The sequence below is a fragment of the Chaetodon auriga genome, chromosome 8, assembly GCF_051107435.1.
Source record: "Chaetodon auriga isolate fChaAug3 chromosome 8, fChaAug3.hap1, whole genome shotgun sequence".
NCBI classification, from domain to species: domain Eukaryota; kingdom Metazoa; phylum Chordata; class Actinopteri; order Chaetodontiformes; family Chaetodontidae; genus Chaetodon; species Chaetodon auriga.
This window is the reverse complement of record NC_135081.1, coordinates 18,554,744-18,567,188: the sequence shown is the minus strand read 5'-3', so window position 1 is coordinate 18,567,188 and position 12,445 is coordinate 18,554,744. Positions and strand designations below refer to the sequence as shown.

At 44.2% G+C, this 12,445-nt stretch overlaps 1 protein-coding gene across 1 annotated transcript; it reads left to right on the top strand.

Annotated features, from left to right (window-relative positions):
• Window positions 1-5,025: 5,025 nt before the first annotated feature.
• Window positions 5,026-11,473, top strand: cacng6b (calcium channel, voltage-dependent, gamma subunit 6b). The gene is made up of 4 exons (XM_076737812.1): window positions 5,026-5,747; window positions 8,263-8,337; window positions 10,140-10,277; window positions 10,381-11,473. The coding sequence occupies exons 1-4, from the start codon at window positions 5,384-5,386 to the stop codon at window positions 10,599-10,601; spliced, it is 798 nt and encodes a 265-aa protein (XP_076593927.1). The 5' UTR covers window positions 5,026-5,383; the 3' UTR covers window positions 10,602-11,473.
• The last annotated feature ends 972 nt before the right edge of the window (window positions 11,474-12,445 follow it).

Below are 12,445 nucleotides of genomic sequence, written 5' to 3'. Positions count from 1 at the left end.
CATTCAGAAAGATAAAACACTGCAGCAATGGGAGAGTGCAACACTGGAGCAGGATGGATGCAGCACTCTGTGTACACTGGGCCAGTTTGCCTTCAGTGAATATGAGTTAAATGGACGTAAACATCCCATCAGAAGCTGGTACAGAGAGGTGGCAGGTTAAAGGTGAATATGCCTATTTCACATTTCACACCAAGCTTTTTTCACGTCACTGTAGGAAAAGCACAACTGACGATAATAAAATTAATGATGGCTGAATTCCACTTAGCTGCTGCATTTTCAGGGTCACACTTACTGGCACGCTCAAATTGAAAGTGTGATTTTCTTGCTATGATAAATAAAAATGTTTAGTGTGAAAACAAAGGTCTCTCATCACTGTTTCAAAAAGAAACAGACAAACAGCACCAGCAAAGAAGAACAGCAGAACGGCAGACCCCCACAGTTCATAGTGGAGTGAGGAGAACCATTAATTGACTAATTTAACCCCCCTGTGCAGCACTGCTGCTGATGGTGCTGTAATAATTTAAATGACACAGTTCTTTTTTTCTAAAGTGTATTTTTAGACTTCCTGTGTTTAACTTCTCTCTTTTCACAGAAAAGTTAAAGAATAAGACTGTTTGTCCATCTCTCAACGCTCTCTGACTTCCCCTGTCTGTCTGTGGGTGAACAAGCATTTACAACCTCTGCTTGAGTAAAAATACTGATACCACACTGTAAAAAAACACAAATAATAAGAAGTCCTGCATCGAAAATGTTACTTAAGTAAAGGTATGTGAGTATAATTTGGATTTATTGTCAATTAATTTTCTGTTCATTGACTAATCACCTAATCATTTCAGCTGTACATGTACATGTACATATGTTTTGCTTTAAAAAATCAGTCAAATAATTGTAGTGAAGTTAAAAGTAGCATGCGAAAACATTCAAAGTACAAATACCTCAAAATATACTGACGTGTAGGACAGTTGTAGCAAACACCATTTGAACAGGAGTAAACTGTGCGTGTGGGATAAATCACAGCACCCATGTTGTCCAGTGTGGCTATTTTTAAGAGTTTTTAGACAACAATGGAGAATCAGTTCAATCAGGCTAGTACTCGAGATTCGGCTCGGTGAATTGCTGGTTTTGGTCTTTTCATGGGATCAGACATCACCAGACTTATGCTTTTCAGGCAAATATTCTCAGCCAACATGATTTTCCAACGTCAAAGTAAGAAACGGACACAGCTGAAATGTGCATGTGTGGTCAGTGCGCACATGGCTGCACAGATGAGCATACATGTGTGCACTTCAGTGTGTTCAAGCATAAATCGGCGCTGCTGACAGGGCCACTTGAGCGGTGCGGAGACAACATTGTTCACATCAGCATACTGTGGATTATTGACGGCCTGACTGACTTGACTGTGGACCCTCTTCTATCAGTCTCGTGTGATGGAGGAGCAGAGACAGCTGCGAATTTGAAGCCAGTCATTTTAAGGAATTGATGCACACATGTGCAGTAAAGAATGAATGAATGAATCAGTTCATCATGGCTGCCATGTGCCCAACATGTTTCCTCCATCTGCAAACTGCACTGCGGCGTCACAGCAATCCCTCCCAAAAAGGAACAGGCCTTGACTGTTCTGGACATTGTAGGTGTTTATTTTCCTGTCACAGCCTACAGCCTGTTTCGTCCCTTTTCTCCTATTCTGTCTCTCTGTGCCCGACTCACTCTCACTTTGCACCCCCCCCCCCACACACACACACACCTCTCCCTCCCCACTTCCCCCTCTCCCTGTCCACCCCGAGTGCGGCTGGCCGCTGGGGTTGGCCTCTCTCTCCCTGTGCCACGTATGTGACCTAAGCTGTGGAGGAGCCAAGCAGGGCTGGGCCACGAGAAAAGCTTTCCATACGACCAGGCTGAGTCCCTGAAGTCTCTCTCTCTGGACCTTGTTCAGTGAGGAATGAAATGAGGCTGCACATTCTCATTTTCTTCTCTAAACCGCTTGATTTTCACTCAGCGTACTCCACATCTGCATCTGCCACAGACATTAGTGTTCCTTCACTTTTTTTTTTTTTTTTTTTAGCTCTCTCCCATCTCCTTTTCCCATCTTTCTGTCCTTTCTTCCACTTCATTTCCCCCTCTCCATATGCTCCCCTCTCTGTTTCACTTTCGCTCTGTCTCTGTGTCAGATTTGCACTTCCTCACAGTATATTGTGTCGCTGTAAAACGCTATCCTGGCCCCTCACACGTAAGGACAGACTCCTCCTTCACCCTTACTTAATGTCATTAGCAGGTGGCAGTCTAAAATAGACACACACACAAACACACAAACACACACACACACACTGTCACATAGACAGACATGTTTTTAATCAGGGCTGCTGTCATGTGGGCAGACCACCCTGCAGCACCGTTGCTCATTGATTTACGATTTCAAACCTGTGGGTATGAACAGGGTGCTGTTGAGCTTGAGCATGAGTTGCAGGTGCAGTCTTGGGGGCAAACAGCAGTGCAAACACACGCACACATTTAATCATCTGCAGCGTTAACCAACCAGGCTGCAGCCCCCTCCCTTGTTACACTCACTTTCCATAACCCTTACGTACCTCCTCCCACCCCTCTCTCACTAACTCTCCCATCACCACTCTGCCCCTCTATTAAGTTTCAAGCGTCTCTTACTCCCGAACTGAACAACACACACCAAACAGGTCAGACTTACTCTTCTTTTCACTCAAGTGCGTTAGCTGGTTGTTGCTTTCTTATGCCCACATGTCACACAGGTGGCCCGTGGCTGTCTGTGGTGAAATGGTAGAGAGAGTTCCTCATTTTCACAACATAAAAACGCACCCGTGTGTACAAGCTTATCATCGCCTCAGCTGCTATAGAACTTAAGTCAGTGCACAGTTTCCTGCTGCATTATCTACCTCAAAAACCCGCTTGTTGACACTGCTTAGGATAATCTTGTGGAACAAAGTGAGCATTTGTCTGTGTTATCCCTCCAGTAGAGTAGCCTGGCATGCTCTGACCCCTCCGATCCTCCTGTGGTTAATATGGATGTAATGTGATCAAGGTTTGTAATTCTATGACTACTAACATGGCTGTCAGCAGCTGCAGTCTTGATATTCAGTATTATAGTTAATGTAGGAGGACTATTGTAATGCCTGGGTGTCATCTCAAACCTTTGGTTTATTAGAGACGTACAGCTCTTAACAATCTGTTGTATCCCTTCGCAGTGCTTGCTCTAAGTTATCATTGGGTGATGAATTGATATTATCCTTTATTGACTCTGAGAATAATAGAGTGATAATTTAATCTTCCTATTTTATTTTTCTGTGATTATCTGTTGTTCAAATGAATATCTCAAAGCGAGTAATTAAAATTTTAGTGATTAAGTTTTTGAAGAGTTTGGTGACATGTAATGCATTACAGTGAAACAGTTTATTGCTTTGAATATTAGTTTGATAATGTCATTTGTGGTTTTGCACACATTTGCCATAAGGAAATGTATAATCTATACCAGACACTGTCTTTACAAATATGACAATAATTTTAGGACTGCCACTCATGATTATTTTCATCATTATTGATAAATAAAACTGAATGTGATCATTTCCTTTTTGACATAAACTCAATAGAAAACAGTACAAAGACAATATATTTAATGTTCGACCTCATCAGCTTCATTGATTTTTATAAATATCTGTTTATTCTGAATTTGATGACAGCAACATGTTCCTAACAAAAGCACCTGTTTGGAACATTCAACAGGTAAACAGGTTCACCACTTTGTGAACACATGATTGTATGAAGGATGTTAGTACATGGGCCCAGGAAAACTTCGAAAAACTGTCGGTAAACAGTTTGTTTGCGAAGGACAGCGTTTTGTTTATTTAGGTTTTACACAGCGTCCTAACTGTTTTTGAAAGTCAAAATCCTCACATTGAGGAAGATTGAATTAGAGGAGGGTTTGAGTGTTTGATTACTTAAACAAATAATGAAGTGTCAGAACAGTTGAATGAGTTTTCTCTCCGGTTAACCAGCTAATCGTTTCAGCTCTAAAAGACTTCAACCATACCCACCGTTCATACTGATATCACAGACACAGATATTTATGCCACAAAAGTTGTCATTTCCATACTACATACTTGTCATATTTCAGATATTGTAAAAGATTGTGCGTGGTCGACTTGCACTTAGTGGGTTCATGCGGTGTGCTGCCTATATATAAAACCTCTGATGCTGTCAGTGCAAAGCTCTGAATTAAGTGATCCACCAACTGCTGTCCTCCTAACTGGCCGGGCCTCTTGCCTCCACTACGTGACCTGTTGGACTGCACAGGCAGAGTTAATTACTGCAGCCCCCTCTCTGTCAGAGGGTTCAGGCATGAATTATCACCTCTCATGCACCCTGCGCAGAGCAGTGACACCGTTGTACCCCGCCACTCACGTTGTTTATACTGCTCCGAAGGGCCCTCGCTCCCAGTTTGGAATAACGGGAACAACTCTATAAGCCTGGATCCACCTACAGAGTATATGCCACACACTGAAACACACCCACACATACACTCAAAAAGACAGTCGTGGCTGCAGATTCCAAGTGTTTGCCGGTACACGTAATGCAGGATTGGAAGTATTTGTGGCAACCCATTATCCCCTCAGATCAAAAGGGATCTGTGTCTGAGCCACAGATAGTGTACCTGCTCGGGAAAGAGCTCTGTTGTCAACTCCTCTGGGAAAATAGAAGATGGGTGGTCCAGTCTGGCGCTGTGGTGTTATTTCTCACCTTGACCCTGCACCAACCGACTCCACCAGCTCACCCAGCCCATTGTTTCTTCATCTGAAGCAAAATCTGCCTTTCAGGGAAACGCCATATGGCTTATCTATTGTTGGCTGAGAGCGTGTCATATGGCTTTTAGGGAGGGATAACTGTAGACGCTGATAAAGCTGTTGGAAATTAAATATTACGCTGGTGATGAAAGGATTTTGCTCTTGTGAAGCATATGCTGGCTGCTCTTTCATCTTTCTGTTTCATCTCTCTATTCCACAGGACTGGACGGAAAACAGACAGTGGCTCTCCTGGTCCTCGCCTCCATCTCCTCCCATTTTATCATTTCCTCACTTCATCCGCCCCCTGCTTGATTGGAGCTCTATTCATATCGCTTTCTGTCCAATTTCATTGTTCAGCCCACTTATTTTTGCTTGATCTTTTGCTCACTCTGACTGCTTTTGCTCGGTTTACTCATTCATCACAGGGTAGTTGATAGCTGTGTGTCCTCCTCTGCACCCTCTTCACCCTTAACCTCTCCCCATTTTCTTCTCACTAAACCCTCCTTCCATCGTTTCCTCTACTATTCACTCCTGTACTCCTTGATCAAAGTGCCTCGCTCTTTCCCCCGGTCTTCAGTATGTGGTCCAACTTCTTTGTACAGCAGGATGAGGAGGGCCGCATCGGGGTGGCGGGTGCTGGACAAGCTGGGGGTTTGGGTGGAATGAAAGGTGGAAGGGGTCAGAGGAGGACCCACAAGATGAGTGACAGCCAGGAGGGGAAGATCAAGCTGGCCTTCTTCGTGTGTATTATTGGCGTGACCCTGACGGTGCTGGGCATGGGGACAGAGTTTTGGGTGGAGCTGGCCCAACCAAAGAATTTCATCGGCAACCAGACCTGCCAGATGGCCCATTATGGCCTGTGGAAGGGCTGCATCCGCACCCTATGGGTGGCTGACATAGACCCAGAGAGGACAAGCTGTGGCCCCGCTGAACTACCTGGAGGTGAGACCTCTGGCTGGCGTGTCTGTGTGTCTGTGTGAGTTCATGTTCGTCTGTCTGTCTGTTCTCTGTGCTGTCTAGGAGGTGAGCAGGTGAGCTTTCTGGAGGGCATGTGTTTGTTTTGTTTCTCCGACTGTCTGCTCATGTCTGTCTCTCTGTAAACTGAATTGCCCGGCCATGCAAGTGTACCTTGAGGCTGCCTCCACGCAACAGTATGTGCCTCAGTATGAAAGTGAATTAATAGAAAGGGGTCAAACGATGTTTTTGAGAGGTCTCAAGTTGTTGGAAAAAACATGTGCACTTAATCACCACATTTTTCTTCATCTATTCGCCATCACCAATAATGTGAAAACAGAGGGAGCAGGCATAACGAATATGATGTATGCCCTCTGGGAACATGCTTACATCTGTAGGTCTTTCATGTGAGCCCATGAAGGACTGAGGAAAGCTATGCCAACAGTCAATTTTCCCTGTGTACATACGTATGTATCCACTGTCACCTTGCAAAGGCATAAAGAGAGGATACTTGTGTATGTGAGGCTGCCTGCATATATATGTATCTAGGTCATCCTACAGATAATGTGCAAATTGAATCATTAAAGAAATACGATGCTTGAAAACAGAGCATGAGCAAGACCACAGAGAGGCTGTTTTTAATTCCTGCATTATTGTAACAATGCATGCAAGCGTGCTGCAATTAATCAATAAAATCTCTGTGATTCATTGTCAGTAATGAAGCATTCATGTCAAGTTTTCCCTTGGCCGCATATCTGATTATCTCCTGATGTACGTGCAGTGCAGACATTTGATGAGGGGCTGACCGCGGGTTTATTGTGTTGACGAACATCCATGTTTAGAGTTGTGACAGTTCCCTTCTAAAAGCACTTTATTCAACTTGACCATGGTTAGGTTCTCCAGAGTGCGCTGATTATCTGCACAATGACCTATTTCTGTCTGAAAAGCGAGCCTGGAGATGGAGAGAGGCAGGTATTTGAAGACGTGAGATAGAGATTGGCAAGGCAGGATTTAGAAGGAGCTGCTCCTGGAATCACTGCCTATCTCAGGGAATCTGCTGAGACACAGCCGAGCTCTGAAGAAACCAAAAAAAAGTCTCCTCATCTAGCAGAGATACACGTGGATCACATGCTGTATATGCAATAAATACGGCTCACATGCATCACTTTGAATGATGCGTCAAAACATTGTTTTCTATCCGGTCGTCAAGGACTAATCCATCTTACCTGGCAAAATGTCCTGCGTCTCTGGCTGCTTCTAGCTTATATATCTTTGAGATGGTCTGTTGGCTTGTGAGAGCAGCCAGTATGCTGCTGACAATCTTTCTCACACGTCCTAACACTGTTGGCCCACGCCGCCTGTTGCAGATGGCCGTGGGCTTGTCATGTTTGGACGAAAACAACTGTTTTTGCCATCTCTGCTTCTCTGTTTCACATCCCTGTTTACATGCCTCTGGCTCCCGTCTCGAGTGAAGTGTGGCCCCGCCGATGCCGTGCCTGTCATGTCAAGACCAGCCATCCGTCTTTGCAGCCTGCTGGAGAGGAACATGACAGCTCAATAATTATAGCCTCAGCAGGGGTAGTGAGAGCAAAACCGGTTGACTGTGATAGCATAATGTGCTAAAAAAATCAGTAGGCTGATAAATGGTGTGTCTGCTGCAATAAAAATGTTTGCAAATGAGCACAAACATATTTGTGTGTGAAAGAAATGTGTGAGTGTGTGTGCAAGCATGTGGTCATCTTGGACCACAAAATATTCAGTGGGTGAAAGTCATCACTATGCGCCTGTGAAGCCAAGTGGAATCTGACTACTTCACAGTTTTTGTCTAAATATAGAGAGGGGGAAACGAGGATGAGGGACAGACAGGGACTGAGGGAGAGTGTATGTCTAATGCAGTATTAACCAACCCCTCTGCGCTTCCTCCCCCTCTTGACATCTCCTGCTCCCCTCACCTCCTTCTCCATCTGTGGCTCCCCTCTCGCTCTTCCCCTTCACTCACCACCCCTCCATCTGCCCCCCAACTCACTCCTCCTTTCCCCTGCTTTCTCCTCCTGTGAGCCTCTGTGCATATTTCCTGCATCCCCCCCTTCATCATTTGCTCACCCCACATATCCTCTTCCCCTCACTCCTTCTCCCTCTCCAGCCACGCCTCTCCATTTCTATCCTCCATCTGCCCCTTTCTCAATGTCTACCTCTCTCCTTGCTCCCCTCTGCCATCCACCCTCAGTGTTTTGCCGTCTCTCACCCTCTCTGGCGGCACCATATGTGTGATGCTGGGCAGTGTGTGTGTGTGTGTGTGTGTGTGGAGCAGTGTGTGTATTCCAGCTAATGCTTGACACTTGGATATAAATAGGAATAATGCCTGGAAGGACAGGGTGCATGGATGCATAGGAGGCACATAACAGAAGACCAGCAGCCATCCATAGGAGTGTGTGCGTGTGTGTGCGTGCGTGTGTGTACATGTGTCTGATCTCTTTGTGTGATCTTTTTCCTTTACCCACAGAATCCAACTGCACCTACTTCAAATTCTTCACCTCTGGGGAGAACGCAGTCATATTCAAGAAGACAACTAACAAGAGTGAGATGTTATACTTTCCCCTGCTATTTTTGTTCTACATACAGATACACAGCAACAGTTACAGCACAGCTACTATCAATAAAGACGTTCACTGGTGTGCTCAGAGGACCATGCTGGTGATTTTTGCATGTTTCAGTCCATTAACTTCTGCTGCCACCCATTTTCCAAAGCAAATCATAAGCTATCAGACTGATTAATGTGTTTACCTTACTGTCCAGGCAGCCGCTGGCTTCAGCGCAGTTTCAAGTTCAGCAGACTGAGGCGTGATACTTTCATCACAGTGGGCAAAAAAGTTAATCTTTTAGAGAAAAGTTCAGGAAACTTCCTTGATGCGCTTAAGGTCATTTGATATATTAAGGACAAGAGAGTGAATTACAATCAGATGGTGAGTTGTTTGAATATTAAACCTTCAAAATGTACACTAAGCAAACACTAATGGAATCACATGGCCGATGGGATGCTGTGTGTAGCCAAGCTAGCAGTGTAGCTAGATGGATAGCAACGTTGGCCTTGGACATCTAAATAACTATTTGATGGATTGCCTTGAAATTTTGTTCAGATATTGATGCTTCTTAAGTGATGTATCGTAATAACTTTGGTGATCCCTTGACTTTTCTTCTAGCGCCACCACGAGGTTGACATTTGTGGTTTTGAGTTGAAAATCTCTTGGATTGCCATGAAGTTTGGTGCTTTCATTCCCCACAGGATGAATAGCAATCACTTTGCAATGCCTTAAAATTTCATCAAGCACCGTCATCAATCAACATTTTTATCTGTTAAGAACTAAAGTTTATCACCAAATATGTGCAACATTATGACATTCCCATCTGTACTTTGTGTTTAGTGCTAATGAGAAAATGTTATCATGCTAACATGATAAACTAACATGTATACATGGTAAATATTCTACCAGCCAGACATCAGCATGTTAGTTTTGTCATCATGAGCATGTTAGCATGTTAGCATGTGTGTGTGTGTGCGTGTGTGTGTGTGTGTGTGTGTGTGTGTGTGTGTGTGTGTGTTTGTGTGCAGCCTCACAGAGCTCCTGGCGTGACTTCAGACTCTTCAGTCTTGTTTGTCTGAAAGTGGATGTTGTTTGGCTGAAATTCCACCAAGAAGAAGGATCCTTCCAAACATGCTGTAGTGCCAACTGCATTAACAAAATAAGAAAACAAACAAAGTGTTCAGTGCGATGATTGAGTCATGTCAAGAAGTTTTAAGTCTCTGCAGGTTCGTTTTAAAGTCTTACGGGGACACATGGACACCAGTGGCTGCCATGGATCATAGGAAAAAGGCATTAATGAGATTGAGTGTCAAGTGTTGCTGGACAAAAACAAAACTGCTAATGCTCTTTTTAGGTTGCTTTGCATTATCATTTATCTCACCTCCTTTTTGGCTTCCCTTCACTCCCAGTAACAAAGCCCATTCGTAAAGCTTGTATCTGATGTGCTTTAATTAACAGAATAAAAACACAAACTGGCACTGGCTGTTGTCAAATGTTGATCAGCTTTATGAGTTGCACCTGTTCAGGTGTTTAATGCCAGTAAAATCTGTTTTAAACAGAGCCAGTATGGGAGGCGGCACATTTCACACCATGTTTGTATTTTCCCATTTCAGTCATGAAATACACTCAGCCATAAGCCCAGTAGAACTTTGTGAAGAGATGCAATGTTTGATTCTATGAACCGAACACACAAAGTATTTCAACTTCAACTTTAAACATTTATTTTCACAAATTCTCACACACACACCTTTGCTCTCGGCTCCCGTCTCTTTGAATTTCTCTCTTCTCTCCCTCACAGATCTGAATCTAGCAGCAGCCATCTTGGCCCTTTTGAGTCTGACCATGATGGTGATGGGCTCCATCTGTATCGCCATGTCCCTCAGCAAAGGAGTGCCCTTCTTTCTCAAGCCCGCCTCCTTCTCTTTCATCCTATCAGGTGGGAGCTCACAAAGATTTGTTACCGGTTTACATTCAGGTGTTGCAATAAGTCAACCTGACTGATTTGGTGGGATAATGTGATTTTTTTTTAACCTGTTCAGGTGTACTGGTCCTGCTCTCTGTGCTGATATTCCACCAGTCCGTGCAGGCCTTGCTGTCCAGCGACCACTCCATACCTTTACACCACGAGCTGTCCTGGTCCGTGGCCTGCGTGGGCTCAGCGGGAGCCATTCTTATTCTCGGAGGTTCCCTCTTCATCATCCTCTCCCTTCCTTTCAGCCCCTGGCAGAAATGCCTGCCACACAAGAACAGCGCCACCTAGCGCTCGAATGCTAAAACGTGCATACAGTATTCTTGACGCCTTGTTTGAGAGCAAGTGCAAAAGTCCTTTTCCTGAGGACGGTGACTTTGCTTGTTCTTGTCAGAAAAGTCATAGGTCTTAATCAAATGTCTGAAGAGAAGTCAGGAACACATAAGTGAGGCCTCCAGAATTTTTTTTTTTTTCAAGTAGAAGATAGATGGAAGGAGCAACAGGGCTACTGCTGACTGTTTCATTTTTTAGCTCTGTGTTAATAAATCTCGTCTTTCTACCAGCATGAGCAGAATAAATAAAAACTTTTTTAATCCTAAGACACTCTTGTATATCACAACTTGTTTTCTGATAATGCTAACCATCAGAATGGAGGATTATCTTACTTGTCATATCTGCTACATGTTGCCTTATGAACTGAGTCGATGAGTATCCTTAATATTTTAGCCCTTGAAGTTTTTAAAGACTTAATCCTTGATAAAACAAAAGGCTTTAGTTGTCATTATTTATTTACTTATGTGTGTTTTAAAACTATTGGGTGAATGCTGCTTCAGTGATGAATGTGTGTTGAATGACATCAACTGTGAGAAGCGATTCAAATGCCGTTTTGTATATCAGAGAATTGAACGGACTCACTTTATAAGCTCAACTTTGTACATAAATGGAATGAATGTGTTTATATTTTATGAATGGTCCTTGTTTGTTGTGTTGTCTCCAGTCACTTTCCAATCTGTGTGCAGTAAATATATATTTGTCATAGGAAGCTCACCTTACCTCTCTACCAGGAAATGCTATTTTACAAAATATATGCTGTGCTCATTTCTACTCATATATATGTACAGTATGTGGTGCCAGTTTTGCTTATCATTAAAGGGATTTGACATAAAATTACTGCCTCCCTTTTGTTTGCTGACATGACACCCTGTCTGTCTGTCCAACTTGACATTCACCCATTTTCACCCCTTCACAGTGTGACTCCTAACCTCCCTGCCAAACATCCCCCTCCCCCAAACCGGCTCCTCTATAATTAGGCCAGAGCTCATCGTAATGCATTTCGCTGCAGAGGTTCGGAAACCTTATCCTTGAATTTCAACTATGTACCCCCCAGCCTATCCTCATACCTCTGCACCCTCTCCTCTGCTTCTCCACCCCTGACCTCAGTGCATCACTTTCTCTGATGTCTCCAGGGTAGTCCGGCAGCCACTACTCCCCCCCCCCCCCCCCCCCCCCTCCAAGCCCCCCCTGCCCATCCATCCACACATGCACACACACACTGAGAGACAGACTGTCCAGATCCGAGACGTCCCAATAACTACTCTAACACCTGGCCCGCTGGGGAGTGAGTGGCATCCAGACAGTCCCACACACTGACACGCTCACCTGCACGCGCGCGCACACACACACACACACACACACACACACACACACACACACACACACACACACACACACACACACACACACACACACACACGCTTTTAACTCTGGGTGGGCAGAAACTCAATCCACATGACAAACTATCCTGGTTGTATATATAGCTGTTAATAGTCCTACTGAGACAGTGTGACAAGTGGTGCGCAATCACTGGCTGCATGTTTGTAAATGGAAATGGACTTCCAAGAATTCTTGATAGAGGACCTGCAGATTGAAGGTGGAAGCTCCCAGAAGAGACAAATATCAACAGTTATTATTGATATATTGCCAAAATATGAATGGCCACATATTTTAATATAAGCTGTGTGATAAGGAATGGTGCCTGTGTAGTAGATGACATAAGTTTGCCTTGGCAGCCTCTCATCCTTCCTCCTTCAGTCTTTCATCGCTGCATCACTGTGACTATAACCAGACTGCAGTAG